This window comes from Fukomys damarensis, unplaced genomic scaffold (genome assembly GCF_012274545.1).
Source record: "Fukomys damarensis isolate Sample0158 unplaced genomic scaffold, DMR_v1.0_HiC HiC_scaffold_6, whole genome shotgun sequence".
Taxonomy (NCBI): Eukaryota; Metazoa; Chordata; class Mammalia; order Rodentia; family Bathyergidae; genus Fukomys; species Fukomys damarensis.
The window spans coordinates 8,586,283-8,612,370 of record NW_022900918.1 but is presented as its reverse complement, the minus strand read 5'-3'; the positions used below and the strand labels follow the sequence as shown (position 1 = coordinate 8,612,370).

Below are 26,088 nucleotides of genomic sequence, written 5' to 3'. Positions count from 1 at the left end.
TCATTTTACTTTGCATATTTTCAGTATGTATCCTTTAAAAATAGAGACACATTTCCCTAAATAACAAACACATTATCTTTATCAATCTAAATACTCAGAGTACTCATTAAATATCTGGTCAGGCTTCACATTATGTTAATCATCATATCTGCATATGTGTATGTTTCTGAGTATATTTATTTTCAGAGTCATTCAAAATGTTCTTCTCTGTACCTTTCTTTTGCTTGACATCATTACGTTTAATGCAAAATACACGAGACTGTAAACTTGGGTTTGAAACATTCTGAGTCAGTTACTTAATTTACTTGTTTCCTCTGAAAAACTGAAGAATTTAGATCAAGTGGCTTCCAAAAGCATCTCATAATTTTTTAACTTCCATGAAAATTTTAGCCAGAAACTCGTGGGCAAATCAGAGTTTAAATAATCCAGTGCAACAGAGCTATTTTATACGTCAGAGGAATCATTTGGGAGGTGTTCTGTTTTATTCACTCAGAAATAGGACTCATCGTTTGTTTGAGAACTCCTAAATAGTGACAAAAACCAAAATCAAAAACAAAGAAAAAAACAAAATTATTGCACTTTAGCATCCTATGATGGTGAGCAGTGTGTCTCGTCATTTTTGCTTTACTTTTACAACGGTATTAATTTTAAAAAGGCCTTGGATTTTGTGACACTCCCCTCTCCCCCTAAGAAATCTCGAGGCACATTTCAGAAACTCATTTTTGGCAGATATAAATTTAAGTAAATTGGCCAAGGTCACAGCACAATAAGGGCAGAGTTATCAAGGGAATGCAGTTTCCTGCTTTTTCCACCATCATGAAATTAGAGTAACTCCACCCCTGAAAATGAAAGAGTTTGCTTTTTCCCTGAAATTATAAACTATGATTTGGAGAGTTATTGGTTTTTTTTTTTTTTTTTTTTTTTTTTTTTAAACTCAAGTTTTCACAAGCAGACTTTAAGGGCTACAAAATGTTTGTGTGTGCATTATTCAAGTACGATTACTGCACGTGTTACAACCTATACAATTTGTTTTAAAAGGAGAGTGCATTTTTTCTTTGAGCTGAACCATCAGATTTTCTTTTTTATGTGGCATGACACTATGAAGAAGCTATCTGCAGGAACAAAACTAGTTCACTTTCTATGGGCAAGCACAGACTGTAAAGTAGATTATTAAAGTACACAGAAATAGAAAATTAGATCAGAAATGATGTTTTACTGTGAGGTCTTCTTTGGGCCTTATAAAATGAGAAAGAACTAACCTTGTTCTATTTCTCAGTCCTGAAAAAAGCTCCATAGCAGGCATATCACCTTTAATTAGGTTTCTGCTTTTGGGAAGCATTTTACCAGCCCCCTTTCATTTATTTTTAATGATGTTATCACTAACAGGCAAACAGTCCCTTAATAAAATGAAACAGTTTCTATATAAAGCCTGGTGTACATGTTCTGAGTCAGTCATCTAAAAACAAATGTTATGATTGTTTCCGTTGTGCTCTTAGAACCCCTAATGGCCCTACTGTGCAAATATGCAAAACATCAGCCTAGGAAATATAACCATGTCTGTTATGCAGCTTTCAATAAATGCTTTCCCATATTCACTTGCAGGGTAAGCACTAAAGCTAAACCTACAGGGTCATGGAAATGACGGAAAGGTCAATTAAGTGGATCTTTTCAGCACAAGCTATGCCAGCTCGCTCTTAAACACAGTATCTTTAGTGATGAGCAGAGGTGAAAGCCACCCAAACGTTTGAAAGTTAGATGGGTTTTGTGTATGTGTGTGTGTTTAGCACTGCATTTCATTCTATCTTTAATAAGACATTCGAAGTTGTGGAAAGAAAAAAAAACTGTATACACAAAAATCTGAGTAGTTGTTTTTTTAAAGATTCATTAAGTTTATGTAATATATGCATACCCATGTTTATAGCCGCATGGTTTGTGATAGCTAAAGCTTGGAAATAACCCAGTGCCTATCAACTGGTGACTGGAGAAAGAAGATGTGGTTTCTTAATAAAATGGAGTACTACTCAGTCGTAATGAGAAACCAGACACTTATAGCTGAATGAATGCACATTGAAAGCATACTCAAGTGAAATAAATAGGACACACGTGTAAATATCTGAGTAGTTCTTTACTTCCGTCTTCACAGATGAGTTTGCTGTCAGGCCTAAGTGTGGAAATACTAGTATATTGCATCACCATACATTTTATTCATACAGAGATCTCTGAAATACAAATGAAGATTAGCTAGAAATTCAAAACTGTCTTTTGAGAAAAATGGCAGAAATAGGCTTTTCCAATTAAAATACCATTTATTCAAAACATTATAGTTCCTGATTTCCTTGAGCTGTTAGCTCCAGATATTTTCCTCATGCAACCTCTCAGCTTCCTCCTGCTTAATTCTTTTCCAAAATTCAGTACCCTTCTTCTGCAATGAAAGTTTTTTCTTCTGTATCTCTCAACTCGGTCTCAAAATTAAAAATAAGAAGGCTAGGACCTGAGAATGTAGTTCCATGTAAAAATCCTGGGTTCAATCCTCAATAAGACAAACACACACACACACACACACACACACACACACGCACATTGCTAGAGTGACTCTCTAATTCAAGATAATATCTGTGAAATCGTTTTGTACTCGAGTAGTTTTTGAGTAGAAGATATTTTTAGTTTTACTGCAATGCATGTGGTACAACTTTGAGACAGGCAGAAATTTCTCATTTTTACATTCTTCTACCTTTTACCTCCTTTACCTCATTCACACATTCTTTCAACAGAAATTAGGAAGAGCTTGCTCCATGTGATGTAGCTGAAATAATAAGTATGCTTTCTCCTCATCTAAGGAGTAGTCCCAGCTTTTATCAGCATTTTAAAGGTGAACTATCCAGAGGGTGGTTGTATTCAACAAGTATTCCATGGATATTTTATGGATTATATTAAGTAAAATGATGAGATTAGTGTACTTTTTAGCAAACCTCCAGCATATGCAAGCATAGACCTTTTGTAAATTTTTCCTTTTTTTCATCCAAACTCAAAATCCAAAGTTCTAGTGCTGATCGATATACACCCACAAAGCCTTGTAAGTATTTTTAAAGTACTTTCAAGTCTACTTCCATGACATTTTTACTTTTTCTTAGTAATTCAACTCAAATTTCCTCCAGTTCCTGATACTTAAAGAGAAATTAATGCACTAGTTCATACCTGTGGCCCTTCTTTGATTTCTTTCTAGCATAGTTAATGCTAACTGCTCACCAAACTAACTCAGGTTTAGTTTAAGTAAAGCATCTGCTGTTCAGAAAATAATTCTGTTATCAACATGACACCTGTTTATCCTTATCAGAAAGAAGTAATACAGAAAGCACAGGTACATCATAAACAAAAAAGATTTTCTCAGTGCCACATTGAAACCAAGTTTCCCAAATGAAATTTATAAGATATTTGGTTAATCATTCAATTGTTTGTAGTTTATATTTATTATACTACTTCAATATTTTTGTTGGAATTTTTCCTAAATTACTTCCATACATAAAATCTGATTGATTTCAACTAAAATCATTGAATTTGTAATAACCTTGATTTGTTTGTTTTTATTGATATTTGCTTGCAATGCATAATGGTCACAGATATCGAGGGGAGTGGTACATTTACATCCCACATCTTTATTCTTTTTCCTTCACTCTTCCCTCCCTCCTCCTTCCAGTTTTTCTTCCCCTTACTGCTTGTAAAAGGTTTAATTATTTTCTCTTCAACTTTTTTAAAATCCCTTTTTCCTTCATTCCCTCCTTCCTCCCTCCACCTCTTGTTCCCCTTAAATATCTCTCTACTCCCTAAGACCTATCTTCTATTTTTGTCTTTGTTTATACTTCAAGTTTCTCTCATAAGGGAAACAGGTGGTATTTAAACCGGTGTGAATGATTTACTTCACTTAACATGGTCTCAAGGTGCATCTATTTTCCTGCACATGTCTCCAGTTTATCCTTCTTTATGACAGAGTAGTGATCCTTTATATATAAATACCACATTTTTGGACCATTCATCTGCTTATGGGCATAGGGCTGTCTCCAAGATTTAGCTATTGTAAACTGTGCTACTATAAACGTGTAGTATGATGACTTTAACTCTTTTGAGGAAGATACTTAGAAGGTGGATAGCTGGTTCAGAATTTCTACTGTTAGTTTTTTGAGGACTCTCCATACTCATTTCGATGGTGTACTAGTTTACAACTTCACCAACAATGAAGAACATTTTCTTGTTCTCTCACAGCCTCACTAGCATTTGTTGGTTGAGGTCTTGAGGGTAGCCATTTTTTCTGGAGTAAAATGGAATTTCAGTGTTAGTTTAAATTGCATTACTTGAATGGCTAGCAATGTTGAACATTTTTGCATGTATTCGTTGGCCATTTGTACTTCTTCATCTGAGAAGTGTCTGTTCATTTCATATGCTTATTTTTTAGTTGGATCTTTAAATTGGGGAGGATTTAATCTTTTTGAGGTTGTTATATAGTCTAGACATTACTTTTCTTTTTAATAAATAAACCAAGTAAATTTATATAAAGATAGCTTTTTTGCTCTAAAATTTGCTAGACTTTGTAGAGCCCTGAGGAGAGAGCACACTTCCTGCATCTTTTGCTCTTCATATTGCTATAGGTGTATTACATCTAAGATTATGTTGCCAATTTTGTTAAAATGTCTGTAATAATTTTAAATTAACAATTTGAAAAAATAGGCCTAACATGAAATATAAAAAAATAAATCCTATTTTATGGCACCTCTACATATTTTATACATTTTGAAGATACTCAAAACTAATGTGTGTGAGGGGGCAGGGATTTAGCTCAGTGGTGCCACTGCTTGTTCCACAAGCACAAAGTTCCGTGTTTGATCCCCAAAACCAAAAAACAAAAAGCAAATAAACAAAAACCTCACATGTGTGAATTTTAATGTGGTGTTTAAGAATTCCTTATTTGCTCAGGTGAAACAGAAAAATATGTTGTGGTATTTTCAGACCTGAGATTACATTCTGGGCTCAGGTCATACAACTTTATTTTTAGTTCTCTTGTCAAACTAAATCCAAAGTGCATAAAGTAGGAATGAATCATTATTGAAATTATGGCTGAGCTCAGTTTAAATATCTATGTCTTATGTCTGGATATAGTTTTCACATTTTTTCTTCTTATTCCAATTGAAAACTTGGCCTATGATTTGATGAAAAAAAACATAAATGTATATTTCTGCACATTTGTAATGGAGAAGTACTAAAACAACCAAGAATTCATTTTATAAAGAATTATTTACTTCTGAATAAAAGTACAATATTCTCCAGAATTTTTGTCAGCTTTTTTCACTCCATACATGTTCCCAAATCTCTTGTGAAGAAGAAATTTAGAGATTTTCACATTGAGATAAATAAATAGGAGCACCCTTAAAAATAAATAGCTATCTAAAAGTGAATATTTTTCTGCTTGGAATTTCCAGTGTAATAAAAGACATTAGAAATCAACATGCACAGACACACATAAACACACACACAACACACACACACACACACACACACACACTTGAAAGAATATATAACTCAAACCCAAAGGGATTACTTATGAAAATAACAACTGAGTTTGATTTTATTAACAGGAAAGAAAACATTTTAAAAGTAGAGGCCTATTATTTTTTTAAACATCATTGTTCCTTAGGATATCCTGCTAAATTGTTATGTGTGATAAGATTGGAGGGGGGAAAATCTTGTCTTACACAGGCATCAATCTTGCTGATGGTTACTCACTAAAAAGTAACTTAAAATATGTGTAGAATTATGAGGTGCTGTGATGAGAATAAAATATCACTTTTTCATCTATCATTTTAGAAATGAAAAATATATTTCTCTTTCATTTATACTCTTTTTTGATGTATTATCCTAATTAATTATATGTTGTTATAACTGTCAATATATTTTATGATATAATTATAATGATGCTAGTCAGTAAGTTTTCTGGTTAAAAAGTAATCTTTTTCTTTAGAAAACCAAAAAAAAAAAAAAAAGAAAAGAAAAGAAAACCAGTGTACTTCCTTGTTCCTTGTGACTGAATTAAAACACAAGAATCTTTCAAAATTAGTGACTACTCTTTGTAGGTGTTTAAGAATGACAATTCTAAAGCTGGGCGTGGTGGCACATGCCTGTTATCACAGCACTCAGGAGGCTGAGGAAGGAGGATTGCTTTGAGTTCGAGAACAGCCTGGGCTACATAGTGAGTTCCAGGTCAGTCTCAACTACACAGTGAGACCCTGTCTCAAAAAACCAAAAACGAAAAAATACCCTCCCAAAAAGAATGACAATTCTAGTGTAGTAACATTAGTGTGCATCTTCTAGCATTTGTAGCTTTCTATATTGCCTAATACTGGCCGTAGTAGTCTAGTACTTACTGCTGCACTTTCTCTCTTTCTTTTCTGAGCATCTTATATTTTTAAATATCCCTCTGCCTTTGTCTTACAAGAACATTTGTGAATGAATAAATTCTAAGGTAAATGATTCCCTAATGTCAAAATTCTTAATTATATCTGTGAAAAGCCTTTCATTCCCAAATAAATTTATATTCCCAGATTCCAGTAATTAGATATGGACATATATTTTGATGGTCAATATTCAGCTTACAAAAGGAGCATAAAGGAATTTTTTGTACAACTCTTGCAACTTTGTAGAGTTAGTCTAAAATTATTTAAAATAAAATATCAAAACCAAACATTATATTGACAAATGATATAGTAATTCCCCAACCAAACTATCTGATGAGCCAACTTGCTATTTATTTTTTAAATTTATTATTATTATTTCTTGAGACAGCATCTTGCTGTCTGTTTCAAACACTGCTGGAACTCATTATGTAGCCCAGGCTGGCCAAAAAGCTTGTAGCAGTCCTCCTGCCTCAGCCTCCCAAGTGCTGAGATTACAGGAGTGTGCCACCATGCTGAGCTGAGTAAACTTTCTTTTAAAGATTAACTTAAAATAAAAAGTACAGATAGGACAAATGAAAACAAGATATTTTTTTGTGCTTCATAATCATTCATAATTTGAAATCAGTGGAGATTTTGTGGTGTCAAAACTGCCACAATTTCTGACCTCTCAAAGTTTTGCCTTAATATTTGAGCATTCAGAACATCAAAGGTTACTTTTATTTACAAAGGAAGAACTGTGTCCTCAACTTTAGTCTTTGTAGGAGGAAATGCAAGAGGCTTCCAATGATTTTAATTGCCATAAAAAAGACTAGTTTTTCTCAGATGAAAGTACTGATGTCCAAAGGAATACTTTGGATTTGTTTGAGCTTTAATTAGTTCATTTGTCTTCTTTTAAATGATGTAGATTGATCTTAAGAATTATTCTTTTCCTCTCATTTTAAGTAGTTATTGTGCTCTAAATTTGATTACAAGTTACCTATATATTGAATTACAGAGGCCTCGTGTTGTAATTTAACTGTGTAAAATGGTAAATAATTGAATAAGTCAAACACATTTGCACCCAGTGATAGTTCCTTCTCGTAGCTGGAACCATGAAGACCAACGTCCCACTGAAGCAATAAAATAAACCATATGCATATGTTCAAGCGCACTCACACACCTACACATACATACACACAGAGGAAATGTAGCCCTTTACTGGATAAACTGTATCTCAAGGAACATGAGGGGAGTTAAAACATTTTGCTAACTACAAAAATGAACTGGTTAACAACTGCTCACTGTAGTCTCCATGATCTTTGAAGCTCTCAGCTTGTGTTTTTCACATTCTGTGTCTAAAATCTAGCATAATATTTATGTTAAACAAATGTTGCCTACTTAAATGTGGATATAATGACTTAATTAGTGTAACAAACAAGTACAGTCTAACACAAATGCTTCATAGTGAACTCAAATAATCATAGGATGTGGGTGGGACTTATAATCAAACGTGTGTGCATATCTGTACACATATGTATGTGTGCATTGATTCTTTTTTTTTAATATAGTCTTTAAGAATTATGGAGTCATAGATGCTAAGGCTGAAAGCAACCTCAGGTAGTCATCTGGCTCTCTGCTTTTCTTCAAGAGACAAGCAATTACTATTCCCACGACTTATTCAACCACATTTTCTTTATTACGTGACAACTAAGGTGATGCTGATCAAAAAATACTGCTCTCCATTCTTAACCAATTTCACATGCACATAGATGTTTAACAAGCCTTTTCTCAAAGGTATTATGAGAAAACACTAGCAGCTTTGGTATGAAAGAGTAATTTATGTTTTTGGGTTTTTGCTTTTTTTGTTTTGTTTTTTGAGACAGGGTCTCACTGTGTAGTTGAGACTGACCCTGAGCTCACTATGTAGCCCAGGATGGTCTCGAACTCACAGTGATCCTCCTGCCTCAGTCTCCCAAGTGCTGGGGTTACAGGCGTGCGCCACCACGCCTGGCTTCTGGAAGAGTATTGATGTTAGCTGGGTAGCTGCTGTCCAAACTCCCCTCGGTCACATTAGCCAGGACGTGCCTCTACCATTCCACTGCAGTCTTTCTTTTACCCTGGTGACAAGTGTGAATAATAAAATAATAATAATAATAATAATAATAGTAATAATAATAATAATAACAACAACTCGATAAGTCCTTCTTCAGTTGCTAACTCTGTTTCTTTTTTGAGTACCTCCTGCCTCAGATCACATCAGAAACTGAGGAGAGAGCGGAAGGAGAACCTGCAGGAGCGGATGAGGGCGAGAGGAGCACAGTTCCCAGGATTCCTTGTGTCTGTTCCCTCCCTCTCCACCCTTGCTTCCCTTTGGGTTCGTTAACTAGAAACGTGGAAAGGTGGGGGAGATGGATTTAACTTGCTCTGGCTTTAGTGAGAGACAGGGAAGTGTGACGGCTTCCGTAATATTTCTGCCCCAGAGAGAGGTAGTTGGATAATGTGCTGAGTGGTTGGGCATTGTAATGAAAAATAAAAGAATGAGATCGAGGGGAAGAGTGGAATCAAATTATGAGCGTAAGACAACTGCGCTGAAGGTTTCAGCCACTTGCAAAATTGAGAGATTCTATCAGGACTGTGCAAATACGTTGCTCTGGTTCAATTTCTTGGGGTAAAATATGAAAATATTTATAAAACTTAGAATTTTTCCCTGAATAAATTTTTCTTTGGGATTATAAGAAGCTAAAATAAGCCATAACCTGTATTTATTCAGTTAAAAATCTATAAAAATGATAAAATAATAAATAATTGAATAAAAATACTTCACTTTTGAGTAAAGAATCTCTATTCAGGTATTATTTTAAATTGCTAAAATATTGAAGAATATTCAACCAACAATGTAAGGACTAATGTATCTAAGAGGGTTTTTAAATTTGATTTTCTAAATACTGTTATGGAAATGATTTTATTACTTTTTCTTCAGACCTCTTTTTCATCTATAAAAGCTATCATTTTTCAATATGAAAGTAAATTCTTAAATTCAAAAGAATTAGACCTTTAATGATAGCAAATAATTCAGTTATAATTTAGAAAGAATACATTTGGATTCTAGCCTTTCTTTTCCAGTGTGAAATGATTTTAATTGTAGATTTTTTCTAAGTTTCTTAAGAATATATTTGAAGAAATCATTGATATAAAAGGATTAATTAAGAAACATCCTGATGTACAAAGCATTTCTCATATATAAATCTCTAGAAATATTCTTTTGTCCATCCAAAGAGAGCAAACTAAAATGAGATAATTGGGAAGGTATCCATAAAGTCAGCCTGAATATATTATCACAACTATATATGAGATAATATTTGTTTTAAAAAGATTCTATGGCACTGTAAACTCAGTCTCATTAGAGACTGCATTTAAAAGGCTTATAAAGTTACTCATTAATGTTATCTTGTTGTATCTCCACAGCTTTTTCATTAAAGAAAATTCAGCAGAAAGCATTTTCTCCTGATAGCAGGAACCAATTTGCAATAAATGTTCTGGAAACCACTAGGGAAGCCATTACTGAGGTCTAATAAAAACAGACAAGCGTAACTTGTTCTATATTTTTGTTTCAATCACACACAGATGAGACCCCGCTTTCTACACCAACTGCAAGAGACGGCCTTGACAAACTTTCTCTAACTGGGCATGGACAACCACTGCCTCCAGGTTTTCCATCTCCTTTTCTGTTTCCTGATGGATTGTCTTCCATAGAGACCCTCCTGACTAATATACAGGTAGGCCTATTCACACTCTGGAAGAGAAGAACATGTGATACCCAGATGTGGATTTTCTTTCCAAAGTTCATTCAGTTCCATTTAATCCATTCATGAAGTAGACTGAATCAGCTATTAAGCGTCCCCCCCCCAGAAATTAAAGCTTTAAACTTGCTACACTATTCAAATTGGCTTAGAAATACTTAGATATGTATATTAAATCATAATGAAACATAGATGAAAATGACATCGGCATTTAAAAATGCGTTCTGCCTAAAAGCTCACTTTATTGCCTACTATGGGTCAAATTTAACTGGTATAGTTTGTCTGATTTACCAAATGACGGCACACCAGTTCTAATAAATATTTAGATATTTTTAAACTGCTGGCCTTCCAGTGAGGAAATGATGTTTAGTCGTTTAAAATATGTGCAGTATAAAAGAGTCAAAAAAAAAAACCTCTTGTTTCATAAATAAGTTTGTTTCAATTAATAGGGATTCTTCAAAGAATAGACTTCAAAAAGCTATGCAAAAGTTTCCACGGATTTCCTATGTGGTCTTCAGGATGTATACTTTACGTACAGTACACTATGAATCAAAAATACTTACAGTTAACAATAACAGAGAGAATGGAGCCAAGATAATAAGAATGTTTGGAATAGGAGAAAGCATAATTTTCTTGCCCACACATGAAGTATCATGTGTATCCCAGATGGAGATTTTGTCATCCCTTTGTCCATATTTGGGGTAGTCAGTAGTAGGCATGAGTTCACAGACACTGTCGTCATGAGTTTCTCTTTAAAAAATTTTCACTCCAATCCACTTCCCAGGTGATATTTTTCTGAACACATTTCTTACCATATTAAACTTTTTCCCAGTAGAAATGTAATTAATTTTATTTACCTCTCCAAGGATGTAACAGAAGGTCTTTAATATAACATATCTTCTCATCCATTAATATGGCATTTTTAATACTAATATAATTAGAATTTCCAGAATTGTATTCAACAGTAAGGTGTCATATCTCAGTAAATCACACCACTCATCATGGTAGCCTAAACGGAATTATGACCAAATAATTGATTATAACTCAAAACAAAAATAAGACATTTTCTCCTAAATTTCTCCCCATGATTGTTTTCTATAAAGTGAACCTTAGTGATTTTTTTTTCTTTTATTGAATGAAATACTTTCTAAAATATCCCTCACCATTCTGAATTTAGGTTCTGAAAAGTAGGGAAACAATTCGTTTTACAATGCCATTTAAAACAGAAAGGCTAGCTGTAAGTATCTTCACTAACTAAAATCTCTTGAACCAGCCTAGTGAAAATTTAAGTTCAATTTCAGCTTTAAAAAGCCTTTCTGGTAAACCAGCACATTTTTTTCTTAAGAGTAGGTTTACGTATGGAACTTGGTACCCTTTGCATCTGCCAAATCTCTTGTCTCAGACTGATAGTTTAATCTCCAGTGCTATACAGACAAAAAGAAAGGAAGGGGGGGAGAGAAAGAGGGATAAAGGGAGAGAAAGGGGAAGGAGGAGGGGAGAGAGAGATATTAAAACACCTGCTTTAAAATGCACATACTTTAAACAATTTACCTAGTGAAGTTTCCTTAAATCTGCTATATTCTTTAATGATTTACTTTGAGGATATATTTTACTAAGAGTTCATGAGATAAGCTATTTTTATTTCAAATTATAGGGATCTTGATCTAATACAGCTAGAACACCTAAGAATCCTACATTAAAAATTGTTCTCTTTAATTTCACACATCTGTATGTATGCACATGGATGTCAGCATTATATATGTATATGTGTGTGTACATTTAAGATGTACATACAGTCTACATGCATGGACATAAGCACACATAAGGTCAAATACAAATCTGTGAGTCCCATGCACAGGTATAAACATATATACATACAAAAGCACACATGCATGCATGTATATACACACACAGACGTACATACGGATTGTGGTCACATCATTTTACAAAAGGTCACGGATGCTAATTCTTATTATTGCCACTTTTATTGAGTTATGGTAATATCCTTGGAATGGTATAGAATGTTTAAACAGTCATGACCCGGGCTTATTAGGCATACAGTATAAATGTGCTTGCTGTCTAAATTCTAATTTGGGTAATTACAGTCTGCCTACCTCAATTTCCTCTGCAGCTTCAATTATATGTAATAGGGTTCTCTGCGTTCTCTGTCAAATTGTAGCACACTTGTTGTATAATAAGTTTAAAGCTCTGTATATTTCCTTTAAAACACTTTATTTTTAATGACAGTCAATGGCATAAACTCTTCAAAATAATGTGTTTAAAGTATTGTTTTAATAGTAAAAAATTACATTTTATGATATACTATAATTTGACAATTCCAAATTATAAAATTTGCTAGCATTATTAGAGATGTCCCCCATGGTACATTTATCAAAACTGAATTTTCATAAATGTCATTTCTTTGTGTTTCAAAAGGTCTGTAGAAAAATACCGTATTTATATATAAAAATTGGGGAGCTGTTTTTTTACTTTTGATTTTGACTTTCACTGGTACAAGCTTACAGTATGATTACATTAACTGTATGGATTTGGTACATGTACATCACACATTTCGATTTTCTCCCCTCCCTCTGTTCCCCTTTTATTTTGCCACCATTAGATTATTTAACTGATAAGAACTTATAAAATAATTATAATACTAAAAACCAGACTAATCGATCAGAAAACATGTAAGGCATGTCAGACAGTTGTACTGTCAAGATACACGTAGAGGTACATGTCCGCCTTGGATTACAGTAACTATCTCTTCTCCCTCTTTCTCCCTCTCTCTCCCTCTCCCTCCCTCCCTCCCTCCCTCTCTTATTCCCTCACTTCTTCTCTGTCTCTTTTGCTCTCTCTCTCTAGCCAAATTTTTATTAATTAGTAGAGCTATACTGCTCTGTCTTGGTACTTGAAACTTTTAGAATTTAAAAGTGATAATATAAAAAGCTACCTACATTAAGAAATAATTTTACATTAGTGATGGATATGAGTACATTTTAGTTTTTGTTTTTAAAACTTTAAAAAAATTTTACATGGAACTTTACTTGATCTTGTTTTCATTAGGAGTAATCTTTCATTGTGGCTTTCCAATGCAAACATGTGCTTGGGAAACCACATGAGGCTTCCTGGGAGACAATTTTTGTGTTAATTAACTGGATGAGGTGCTATCAGTTATTGGCTACCACTATAACACACTCAAAAGACCCTACCCACTGTTCTCAATTTGAGTTTTCACATTGTAAATTACGGGTCTATTGGAACATAGGACTGGAAGCAAATTATGTACTTTTTTATACGTTTTTTACAAAAGTAATTTTAAGTGGCATACAGGTACTAAAATAATAATAGAAAAAATGAGTAAAAATGGAAATTTAAGAAAGAGTAAAGATTATAAGATTTAATTAGGGATGACATCAGAATCAAAGATTGGCTATAAGGTATATATAATAGGGGATTGATTCACGACAGTTTGTCTTCATAGAGTAAATAAGGCAAAAAAGCTAAAACTGAAAGAGTTGTTAAGCCACACAAAAAGGTATTTCCAAGATTGACTGATGGTTTAATAAAGAGACATAATGCATCGATGGTATCTAAGAAGTATTTTTGTTTCTGTATTGGAGGAAATAAAATTAAAAATAAATTAGCTGAATATTAAGACTGAAATATTCTCTTTATCTTACTCTATTTCTATATTTCAAAGCATAGCCAGTAATTGTACTATATTTATATATATTTAATGGGAATTTATTATTTATTTATTTACATTATTAATATATAGTTTTGTTGAAATAGATGTAAACAAAAGATCAGGAGAAAACTTTTCAAGTTCTCCCCAATAAGCCACTTGATTCAAAATATGAGTAGACTAAAATCAGTTATATTAGTATTATATGCTACGCTTTTATTATCAGTCATAATTATGTAATGATTTTTTCTCTTCTTTATTCCCATTACTAACTTTGAAAAGACCATAACAACATTAAAATATACCCAGCATTATATAGTTTAATGTGAAGAGAAAAGCAGTAACTTCTTTAAAACCTGAACATGTATATGCTGTATTTCTTAATTTCTATTGTATTCAATAATAATAGTAGTATGAATACTTAAGGAAACGTTTTAATGTGTCAATCTCTACAGTACCTATGTTTCTTTTAGACTGAATCTTCTTTACCAGTCTATACAGTGGATTATATTATTTATTCTTCATTGAATAATACAAAGGTAGATATCGTCACACAGTACGTTGCAGTCTGGATTTCAGAGGAAGTCAAGTTTAACAGATCATGTAGCTATTTTACCACCCATACCTATGTGAATCAAAAGATGGGTTTATACCCGGAAATGCTTTTTCTATATGGAGTCTGTCATTGATCATTTTTGAAAAACAATAACCATAAACTCATTTGAGAACAGTTCTTTTGTTACGAGAACTTCTGTAACAATGTTCCAGTTTATTCTGCCTTTTTGCGGATTGGGGATTTAGCTCAGTGGTTCTGCCGTCTGCTTTGCAAGCCCAAAGTCCTGAGTTTGATCCCCAGTACCAAAAAAAAAAAAAAAAAAAGAGTCCTGCCAGGACAATTTAGTAATTCTGCCTTTTTTTTTAATCTACAAAACTCCAGCTTCCAAGGAAAGCAATTCCTTCTCATTCTCTAAAGAGATAGGGAAATATTAGGAAAAATTAAAAACTAAGATGAAGTTTCTGTGGTTCAGCTATAGGCTTAATCACTTCTCAAGTCTACAGTCTTGGATGGTAATCTTACCCTTCTGGACATAGGTTTTTTATTTTTAGTTTTTTTTAGTATAATGGGTGGGTGTTTCATTCTCATCAGAAGAAACATTTTTCAGCACAAATTTTATCACTCCAAGAACCTCATCATCTGATTCTGAAATAAATTTGCATAAAATACGAATGTGAACAAAGTAAGCTTTTCCTCTTTTATTAATCTAACATATTAAGAAATCTTCTTCGATGCCAGTATTGCTTGAAGTATTTTAAGCAGTTTTTTTTTTTTTTTTTTTTACTTTCTAAGCACTATAGTTGAAACATTGCTAGGTGAATTACAGCACCTTTTTTAAAAAATTAGCTCATTCTATGAAAATAATTTCGTTTATAAAATAAACCATTTAAAAATATTTGTACATTACAACAATCATCACTTCTCATTTATGGAAGACAAACCTAAGGCCAATAAACCATTGTTTCTGTTCATTGAGATATATTTAAAATATATTTCTTTACAACTATTTACATATTGAGAACTGAACCCCCTTTGGAGAAAACAATCATATTTTAATCCTTCTATTTCTGCAATTCTCATTATTGCCACAGCATTTGACAAGGTATTGCACGTCCAAGTGAGACTCAGCACTTATGTGATCTCTTGTACACTATCTACCTGCAAATTCTACAGAAGTTGCAGAAATATGAAAATATTATTATCACAGATGGTTAAAATGGAGTCCTAATGATTTGTACATATTGCCAACACTACTTGCTATTGCTTTTCCCAGCCCCCTGCTGCATTGAAATTTACTTGGTTTCCTGTATTTTTGCAGCAGAACTGTCACTGGCAGTAACATACTTTTGCATATGCATCGGTTTGGCTCTAGTGCAGATTTTTGTTCACACTGGACACCTACTGATATGTACTGACTTAAAGTCTAAAAATTAAATTTAATTTTATATAGCTTATAAGTACTCCCTAGAGGGTATTGGATCTTAAAAGTTAATATTTTTCAGACATAATCAGCAGGAATAGGTAATGTATTGCCTTGAACCACATTAGCAGCAACTGTAACAATAGGAAACAGTAAACATAAATGCTCTTAGCAACTTCATTCTTTACAAAGGAATATTAATATAAAATTATACAAATTCAGCAGTTTATCATTATTCAACATGTTTATTCATAACGATTGTTTCATATTTAAAGAACACCAAAATATTGTGTTTTGTCAGCCAAGGACAATAATAGTTTAATAGTAATTTATTTTAAACAGCTACTGATAGTACAACCAATCAACACATTAAGTGGTGCCAACATTGGCATCTTGCTAAATAATCTCTAGACATTGCACAGAGAGTACATCTTTCAAAGATAAGTCAACAAGAGCAATCAGAGCAGAAAATTAGAATTTGGTATCTTAGAATTAAAATACAGCTAAACTAAAATTTTAATTGGGGTGATCTAAAAGGGCACTTGATGTAATGATCTCTTTCATTTGTTACTAATTGTTTGTTCCTGATGAAGAAGAAACATACAGGAATGTTGCTGAATTTAGTTAAAATGGCAGTTTCCTTAGCAGCTATGCTTTATTGTTAAACAACAAAAGAGTGGGGAGGGGCAAGCGAGCTGCTACATAGAAATCCTTCTCCAGCTTGTTTCATATCACAAAAAGTATACAAGAAATTTCAGGGTCAGGCATAACAAATATGAAATATTTTATGTGAGTTCGGAAAGAGAATAAAAATGGCTTGTGACTATGGTGAGCTGAAGCCAGACTACCTCTCCGGTGTTTGCAAGTCAAGCTGGAGTAGAAATTCCTGATTCACACTGCTCATGTTCTCACGTTGACTTTTGCAAAGGGATCTTATCTTCAACTATACCTATGATCGGCATTCACTTCCATCCCATTTATAATTTCAATTGAAAATTTCAGTCTGCAGTATTCACAAAGGCAAAATGCTTTCTACTTCAGATATTATTTTGTATTGTGGAATTGGTAAAAATAGAATTTTATCTCTAATTTTTACTATAACTTTGGTCCAAAGTATCTAGCCTTATGTTCAAAAGATTTTCATAATCTTGTTTGCAAAAATCTCAAAATATTGCCATTTAAAAATTATGCAGTAAGTAAAATTTTATGTATCTACCTCCTTAATCAGTTGTGTGAATAGATATATTTTTTTCACTCTATGCTTTTTCAAATTATCCTGTCAAATAACTTCCTAAAAGTTATTCTTAAATTATTACAATTATTATAATGACTTCTTTTTTTGGTACTGGGGGTCGATCTCAGGACTGTGTGCTTGTAAGGCAGGCAGGCATGGTGCCACTGAACTAAATCTCTGAACAAGTATAATGACTTTTAAAAACTAATATACTACAAAGTCGATATGTTTTGGATCCATTGAATGTACTATATACATATCTCAAAATATACCATTATTATAACTTCTATTTACGAATTTTTGAAATTCGCTATATTGTAGGCATTCTCTGGGCCCTGGGAAAATAATGCTGAGAAAGAGAATATTCTCTAACTCAGAGACCTTACATTTTTGTGAAACAAGCACAACATAATCAGTAAATAAACACCTGACAATATCACATAATGGTGAATACAATGAAGAATTTTAAGAAGCAAGTAACAAGATACATTTGAAGTGTTATTCCAAAGTGGGTGGTAAGAGAAAGTCTGTCTTCAGAAGTAACTTTGAGCAAAGAAGAAATAAAGTGGCAATGTGATCTGAAGCAAAAACACTGAGGAGAAGAACAAATTCCCCGTGGTGGAAACAAATTGTTGAATACAGAAACATAGAAAAGTTCACTGCAGTGTGTGGAATCTTGCGAGGGAGTGGGAGAATGGGTTCTGAGAGACGAGGGAGTGGCAGGATCTGCAGAGCTGCCTGACTTGCTTGTGGAAGAGATCTACTTGTGGGAACACGTCAGCTTAATTTTCTTCTCAGTTCTTAATTTTTAGACATGTTAATGTTCTGCCCCCATTTAGTTTTGTTTCTAGATATTCTAATTAGAAGCAATGGTACCTGCATGTCATAAATATTTGTCTTTCTATAATAGTTTAATTAGATTTGGAAATTTTGTAGCTTACAGTATTTATCCTAATGAGTGCTGGGCGAGTGCATAAGAATTAAAGAATTTGATGTATATACTTTTCTTTTTAATGATTTGAAGTAATGACAATAGTGTGCTTTGCACCAAAATATTGCCATTTCCAATACTTTCTTTGTACAGGGGCTTTTGAAAGTTGCCATAGATAATGCCAGAGCTCAAGAAAAACAGGTCCAACTGGAGAAAACAGAGCTAAAGATGGATTTTTTAAGGGAAAGAGAACTAAGGGAAACTCTTGAGAAGCAGCTGGCTATGGAACAAAAGAACAGAGGTATTTGTGAACTTCTAAATAAGCTTAATACTTTAAGTAAAATATTCAACACAATGATATACTTCTGTTGTGATTTCCTTTAAGACTGTAGATTTTGATTAATTTACCTGCAAAAATTTACAGCAGAATTTGAACCCTAGTCTGGCATTTCTTTATCTCCAAAGTACACATTTGCTCTACTATTTCTACTCAAGTGTTGACATATAGCTATTATATCATTGACCACATAATTTTCATTGCTTATAGGGTTTAGCAAATCCATAGCCTTTAAAATAAGAATATGCCCAGATAAGATGACAGCCAGGAAGAAAACTTGTATGTGCATTCACAATTGCCCTTTGAAAAACTAGAGGTAAAGTCATGAAGCTAAAGTAAAAAGTACTGATTATTCAAGCAAAGCAGGCTTAGTAAGGTATTTATCAGCTGAAATTGAAGACTGATGAATATCTGTACAAATGACTACAGTTAAGTTTTTTTATAATTTTCTTTCTGAATGACTCATTTTCATTCAACAAGGTCAAGTACACAGAGTAGAAACCAATATGAATTCTTATTGGGGAAAAACTAATGATATTATTGATCTGTGAATTGTGTCTTTTAGCACACACTCTCACGTTCATCTGTAGATGATTTTCAAGGTCATTTATATCTGTATGTATGAATTTGAAAGATATTTACATTTGCTTCACCTGTAAGAATCTCGCAAGTATTCTACAGAAAGAGGAAAATCCTTTTTTTTTTCATTAATGAGTATACAATTAAGGCTTTATATATTTTCCTTTCATATGTTTGACATGGTTACTTAAAGACCATTGTTTTTGTCTTGCTTATAAAACAAGCAGGACTGTGGAGTTCATTTCCCTAGTTATTATGTGATAACAGCTAGAGCCTTTCTGAGATAAAGTTGATTTGATAATCTGTCATTACACATATATAGAACAGATCTAAATGATGTGATTTCACATTACTTTAGATACTGAAATAAAGCAAAATAAACACTGACAATGGATGTGCTCTAAGTGAATAAGAAAGTTTGATCAAAGAGTTTAATTTGTGGACCCATTTTCTATGAGATATCCATGTCTTGATTTCTAACATGGAGAAGACTTTTGCCCTAGGTTTATGTGCATACTCTTGAATTCCTATGTAACTTTGTGGATACTGAGGAGAATTCTCAGAATTTTACTGGTTTCCAACCTCTTTGCAGTTTTACATTCTATTTTATTCCTTTAACCACTAGAGGGCAAAACATTCACAGATCACACAATGAACTTCTCATTTAATTAATTATGAACAGTAAATTAAAGACAATAATTATCACTACTTATCTATAATGGATGTTTCTACTGAGGCAGAGTCGTACCCTGAAGACAGAACGTGACAGTCCCATTTGGTTCAGTCACCCGGGAGGACACAGTGAGTGGTCAGTTGCAAGACACTGGATATTGAGCTTTTAGTGCCAGGAAGAGAGTATCATTCAAATAAATATTTCAAAATGCACTGTTTCTTTTCAAGGAGACATATAAATAGTATCATGTTTGGCAAAGGACACAGTAGGCAAGTAATTTTAAGATAAGCAAATGATATTCATACCTTTAAATAAAGGAAATTAGCATTTATTTGGAATTAGCTTTAATCATTGTTTTCTTACTAGTCAATTTTCATGTTGATTTTAAAAGTTTGTAAAATATATACAGAAAAACTAAACTCAACAAGTTAATGGGCTGTCATCTAAACAAATTACTAATGACACAAACAGAATATGTAGAAATTGAAACTAGACTACTTACTTCAACCATTATTACCTTAATTTATATTTTGACTAAATATTTTGTCAAATAAAAGATTATTTTTCCTTAATCAGTAGTAAGACATCAAATAATAAACTTGGAATAATTACACTTCATAGCATACAAATGAATTTTCTCATAGTGATTTTGTCATGTTAATATCCACATTTATTAATTTCAAAAAAGATGATTTCAAAGAAAAACATACATACTTCCTATATGCTAAGTAGTTATGATATATATTTATTCATAGAGAAATTTAAATCAATTACTATTCTGAAACAACAGTTAATGTGCATTTCATAAAGTACATTTATTTGTTATTATTTACTGATTACACATTACAGGCAATATTTAAATTGTTGGTAGGAGAAAAATATATCATAATCAGCTATGTACCATAATCTACTTTTTTACATAAAAAGACACTATTATCAACAACATATTATTGTTAGCATTGAGGTTTTATATATCACTAGATTTCTACAGAGTGAAAACGTAATAATTCTTCATAACTTGCTATGAATAAATTATTCTCTGAGAAAATTGTAATAGCTTTATCCAAACAAATGACTACTTACCTAGGTTAATTATAATTAGGAGCATTTTACTGTTATATACAAATATGTTTATTGAATTTCCTATAATTTTAGAACCAAAATTGTTAAACATCTATTTGTGTTAACATGATTTCAAACAAATATTTGTAGGGCAAATGTCTCTTCAGGAGACGGGAGACCTGCTTCTAATGTTTTGAACTTTTCAAACTATTCTGATTCAAGGACAGTTTAAGCCACAAAATTCATTTAATTAAGGTTCATTTATCAATGTGTACAAATATTTACTAAAATTAGTTTCTTATTAAATTTCTCTGTACCTGTGACAATTAAAAGCTGTCTAATAATGATTCAAGACTAAAATAAAAATTGGCTTCATTAGACATTTTATTAGGAATTATTTTAAGTAAATGTGGGATTTTTTTGAACTTTCAATGTGGAGGCAGATTCAGTCCAGCAAGAAAATAAAAACAGGTAAAAATATGGACCACTTGTAAATTAGCAACATTAAAAACATTTTTTAAAAACTAATGATGATGGATTCTTTTCTAGCCATAGTTCAAAAGAGGCTAAAAAAGGAGAAGAAGGCAAAAAGAAAATTGCAAGAAGCACTGGAATTTGAGACAAAACGGCGTGAGCAAGCAGAGCAGACACTAAAGCAGGCAGCTTCAACAGATAGTCTTAGAGTCTTAAATGGTAAGGAAGTGTATATTCAAATATGACCAACTTTTATTTTGAATACTCAAAGGTCAATTTAGATGTGAGTTTGTGATTTTGTATATTTCTATGAATGTAATTTACTCAGCGATGCTTGTAGCAGAAAGCATGGAGGAAAGAATGGTTAGGGGAAATATTTTATTTTGTAGGTACTTCGATTTTTTTATTACTTTAAGCTAGCATCTGGGATCTTGCATTACTTTATACTTAACCAAATCTTGTTTCCACCCAAAAGATGACAAAATGTTAATTAAAGAACTTCTGCTCCTATCCTATCTTGAGAACAGTATTATGTGACTTGTTTATCTATTTAAATCTCCTGAAAATTCCTATGACTACAGTTTCTGTTCAACCTTTAAAAGATGACAAAGATTTATGTGATTTTAATTCAGCACTAGAGTAACAGGTTGCTCTTGTTTTTAAAGGACAATAGGTATCAAATGACATATATGTCACTCTTACCTTTCTGTGCTTTTAGACTCTCTGACCCCAGAGATAGAAGCTGACCGCAGTGGCGGCAGAACAGATGCTGAAAGGACAATACAAGGTAGGAATTTGCAGAAGGCTATAAATCTAGATCTTGCTATATGAGTTTTTCCTCAGCTTTAGCCTGCTATTCAAGCATGTAGCCTACCATCTGGGCCACATCAAAACAAGTTCAAACAAGGTCAAGTTCATCTTGCTTGTTTATACGAGTGAATTCATTTTGTGCTGATAGATTTTCTTTAAATTAACAGGTCATTTCTGTTTATACAATGCAATTAAAAAGGAATAATTAATTTTAAACAATGTATGAATTAATCTGGGACATAGTAAATGTACTTTATTAAATGTTTGGAGCCCAACGTAATGCAGAAAGGGTTTATGTATTCTATACTACATAAATGAAATAATGGACTAGATAGATATGTATTTCTGAAAATTGAAAATTCTCTAACTAGTCACTTTGTGACAGTTACTCCAAGGCACACGCAATATGTACTCACTGAATGTTAACAATAAATTAGATTGTTCAGTCCCTTCATGGATTTCCAAATGCCTGCATGCCATTATATACATGTTAATAACACAAATATGCTAGAAAAATCATATATAGAATACTGAAAGGAGTTTAACTAAGCACTCAGAAGAGCTAAATATGTGTATTATCAAGACCACACTAGTAAGAAAGGACAAAATCAGAAGGCAGGATTTAAAATGAAACATCTAGACAAGAAACTCATTCTAACATGAACACTAAACAGGTACAAGAGCATTTGTTTTCTTTTTTAAATGAAGATGATTCTTAAAAGGAAAGCCTAAAATGATTAACTACCATAATCCTTCCAATTGCTTTAATTTTACATTTTAAGTTCAATCATTTTTAGGATATTACATGACATTAATTATATTACTTAGCTCCAAAATTGTCATTCTTACATTAATAGAAAGGAAATACACTTTTGCATAGTACCATATTTGCAATAAGTGACAATCGGAGAACTTGAAGAGACATTGGCAGGGACACAGGTATTATATTTTTTACCTATATTTATTTAACTTGAGGTCATAATAATTAGTTTTTAAATACTCAGACTTGAACTTTATATTATGAAACACCTCCTTGGAAAAATTTAATGTAATTGTAGATGTAAAAAATATTTCAATTTTTAAAGCATTATAGTTTTGAAAACAATTATGTATCTATCATTAAAATCATAAGAATCCTGTTAGTTGGGCCAGGGATTTAGCTCAAAGATTCTGAGGTCTGCCTCGCAAGCTCAAAGAACTGAGTTCGATCCCCAGTACCCACCCCAAAAGTATTCTGTTAGACATTTGAACAAGTTACTATTAACACAAATATTGTCCAGATTATTAGAGTTGATTTGATCGCCTCAATGAGGCCAATGGTTATTAAGATAAACCCCAGTTTTTATAGCAGGGACTATTTGTATACTAATTTAGATAATATTGAAATAGTCTGAGAAAGCACATGAGCCTCTATATAATTAGAATATATAACTTCTTTATACAAAATCTGTAAGTTCAAACTCAACCTAGACAAAATGATAGATAATATATTCCTGCATATAAATGAAAAATTTATTGTTAATATAAAAAATAGTTAAATAATGATTAAATGTTTTTTCATAATTCACATAGTATGTATGATATAAATTCACTGTTAGCAACATTTGGGTAATTAATAAAGTGTGATTACTTTTATTTTAGGGTTTAAAATCCATATATATATACCCAAACTTTAAAATGGATAGCCTTATTTGTATGAGCTTGAAATATTGATAATATTTAATTTCTATTGTTGTAAATATTTATTATGAAAAAAGAAACATCAAAAATTACCTTTTTGCTCTCCAGAATGCTGTCAGTTGAGTAACATAGTAAAGTTGCCAAAATAACCTCATGATTAGAGAAACAAAACATTTACACAAGAATTATTCTTAGTAATTCAATGCCAAATCTAAACTATTATGGGATTATTTTTATTTTTAGTATGATATAAAAATATTCCTTCAAACAACTTGCTCATTGTCATATGCACAGTCCCAAAATACTTCATTTTTGTTAGATAATATGATTTTTCCTCAAGTGTAATTACAAAAAACACCGTATGGATGTTTCTAGATGTTAGTTTCTTTAAAAAAATATTTCACTCAGGTGGACTATTACAGAATTTTGAAACAATAGAGCAAAGATATCTTTTGTTATTCATTTGGCCCTTTTAATCTTTTTTCTATTATTATACTAAAGTAGTACAATTGGAAGGTAAGCATAAAAGTCACTGTGAAGAGAACAAATCAAAGAAAGAAGAGTGTCTTTAGTGAAATTCTAAGCACAGAATGAGAAAGGCAAATAGGAGAGAGCCGAAATTCACCACTAATTTTGCATTTGGGAAACCACATAAACCTACTGCTGCAAGATTCAAAAGGGATACTAACAGCTTCTTGCCTCCTGAACCATGTCTCTCTGGATCACAAGTTCAATCGTTCTACTCTTGATATGCTTTTTTTAACTCCCAACCTAACCTTAACTGAAATTATTCTCCATTCCAAAATAAACTCAATTTAATCGGAAAAGAAATAAACAAGCGCACAATCTTATGATTATCACTTATTTTAAAAATTTTAGCAATAAGTAAATGCCACTGTTGGCCCAAGAGGTATTCCCTAAAAGTTGGCCACTTCTATACTGTTCAAGTGCCAACTAATTACCTTCACATAAGCAGCTCGGGTTAGACTAAATACTGCATCTTTGCCAGTATCACCATTTTATATCACAGTTTCCAGAGAATTAAAGAGGTGGGAAAGAGGAAACCTGAGTGGTTTAGAAAATACTCTTTAAGAATAAAGGCCCTAAATAATTTAATTTTTCTTCATAAGTAAGACTGATCATTTCATGGTTCACAGGGATAAATTCTTACTTGTGAATATTTCTAACAACTAACTCAAAATCATGAGTTTGATTGATGAAGATATTGTAAATATGGAATAATCAACCAAAAACTATAAAAGAAAAAAAAACTTTGGGGGGCTCTGAATCTTATGGCAATCAACTCTTTCACACTGTGAGTCTTAACAGATAAGTATGTCATGATTTGTGTTGAGGTTTAAAAACCTTATCCTACTTTATAGTTTTTTCTAGGACAGTTTGAATATATAGGAATGATTCACTGAGCAGCTGTTTGGCCTGGTCATTAAATATCCTCTCAAGCAGCCTCTCTCTACATATAAACATACACGCACACTCCTCTGTATGTTGCCAGCTCTGTAATGTGATCGTTTCTTCAATTATGCCCTAGTCTTATTTTCTTCTCTGTCGCTAGGCAACAGTATCTACTTAAATGATTTCTTTAATGTATATTTTGACAATTGCATACAAATATCTCTCCAGCCCATTTAAACATTCCTTAGCAGCTCCGGATAACACATAACTTTCTGTGTGGTTGCCTCACAGAGCTCTCAAAGTTCAGCACACAAAAGGAAGTAATCTCTCCACAAGGCTAACGTTCTCCAGCATTTCTTTCCCACAGTGACCTCGTAAGATCCAGTACAATGTCCATATCATGAAGGAAAAAGTGAAGTTGACATTTCCATCTTTTGCTCCCTCATGTTCTAGACTCAATCACAGCTCTTCCCCTTCTGTCTCTCTGATCCTGTCATGCTGGAATTTCTGTTCCTGATGTTTTCTTGAAGGCCTCCACTCTTTTCCTGTCTAGCAGGGACATCCGACCCACTTCCTGGCCTTTATTTACCCACCCTTGAAATGACAGCTGAAAAGTTCAGTGTTTGCTTCTGTCAAGGTAGCTGGGAAGAGCACGAGCAATTCTGCTTGTTCATGGCTGTGCCCCTGTTGCAGTGATGATGAACCTTTCGGAGAGGGTGCCCAAACTGCAACCCAAAACTCATTTATTGCAAAGTGACAACTCTGCAATACAATCTGAATACTGGGGTTTCACTTTAGAAAAACCAACTCATACATTAACACTTTCTGTCTTAAAAAGAAATCAAATAGCGTATGTGCCTTAGGTTGGCTACAACTGCCCTATTGTCTGGGAAGGTATTTGGCACACAAGGATACTTGCTATGAGTTCCCTGAAGGAAGAAATTAGATTTTGATAAATTAGGGTCTATGTTATGGAAATCGTTATTGTTCAAAATTTCTCAGTTGCAGCAAC

The 26,088-nt window shown here is 32.8% G+C and overlaps 1 protein-coding gene across 1 annotated transcript in view; it reads left to right on the top strand.

Annotated features, from left to right (window-relative positions):
- Dach1 (dachshund family transcription factor 1) overlaps window positions 1–26,088 on the top strand; it is a 394,219-nt gene that overhangs the window by 340,507 nt on the left and 27,624 nt on the right. Inside the window, exons 8-11 of the mRNA XM_033760919.1 lie at window positions 10,044–10,195; window positions 18,202–18,349; window positions 21,249–21,392; window positions 21,892–21,960. Coding sequence (XP_033616810.1) covers window positions 10,044–10,195; window positions 18,202–18,349; window positions 21,249–21,392; window positions 21,892–21,960 — 513 coding nt within the window. The remainder of the gene's footprint in view (window positions 1–10,043; window positions 10,196–18,201; window positions 18,350–21,248; window positions 21,393–21,891; window positions 21,961–26,088) is intronic.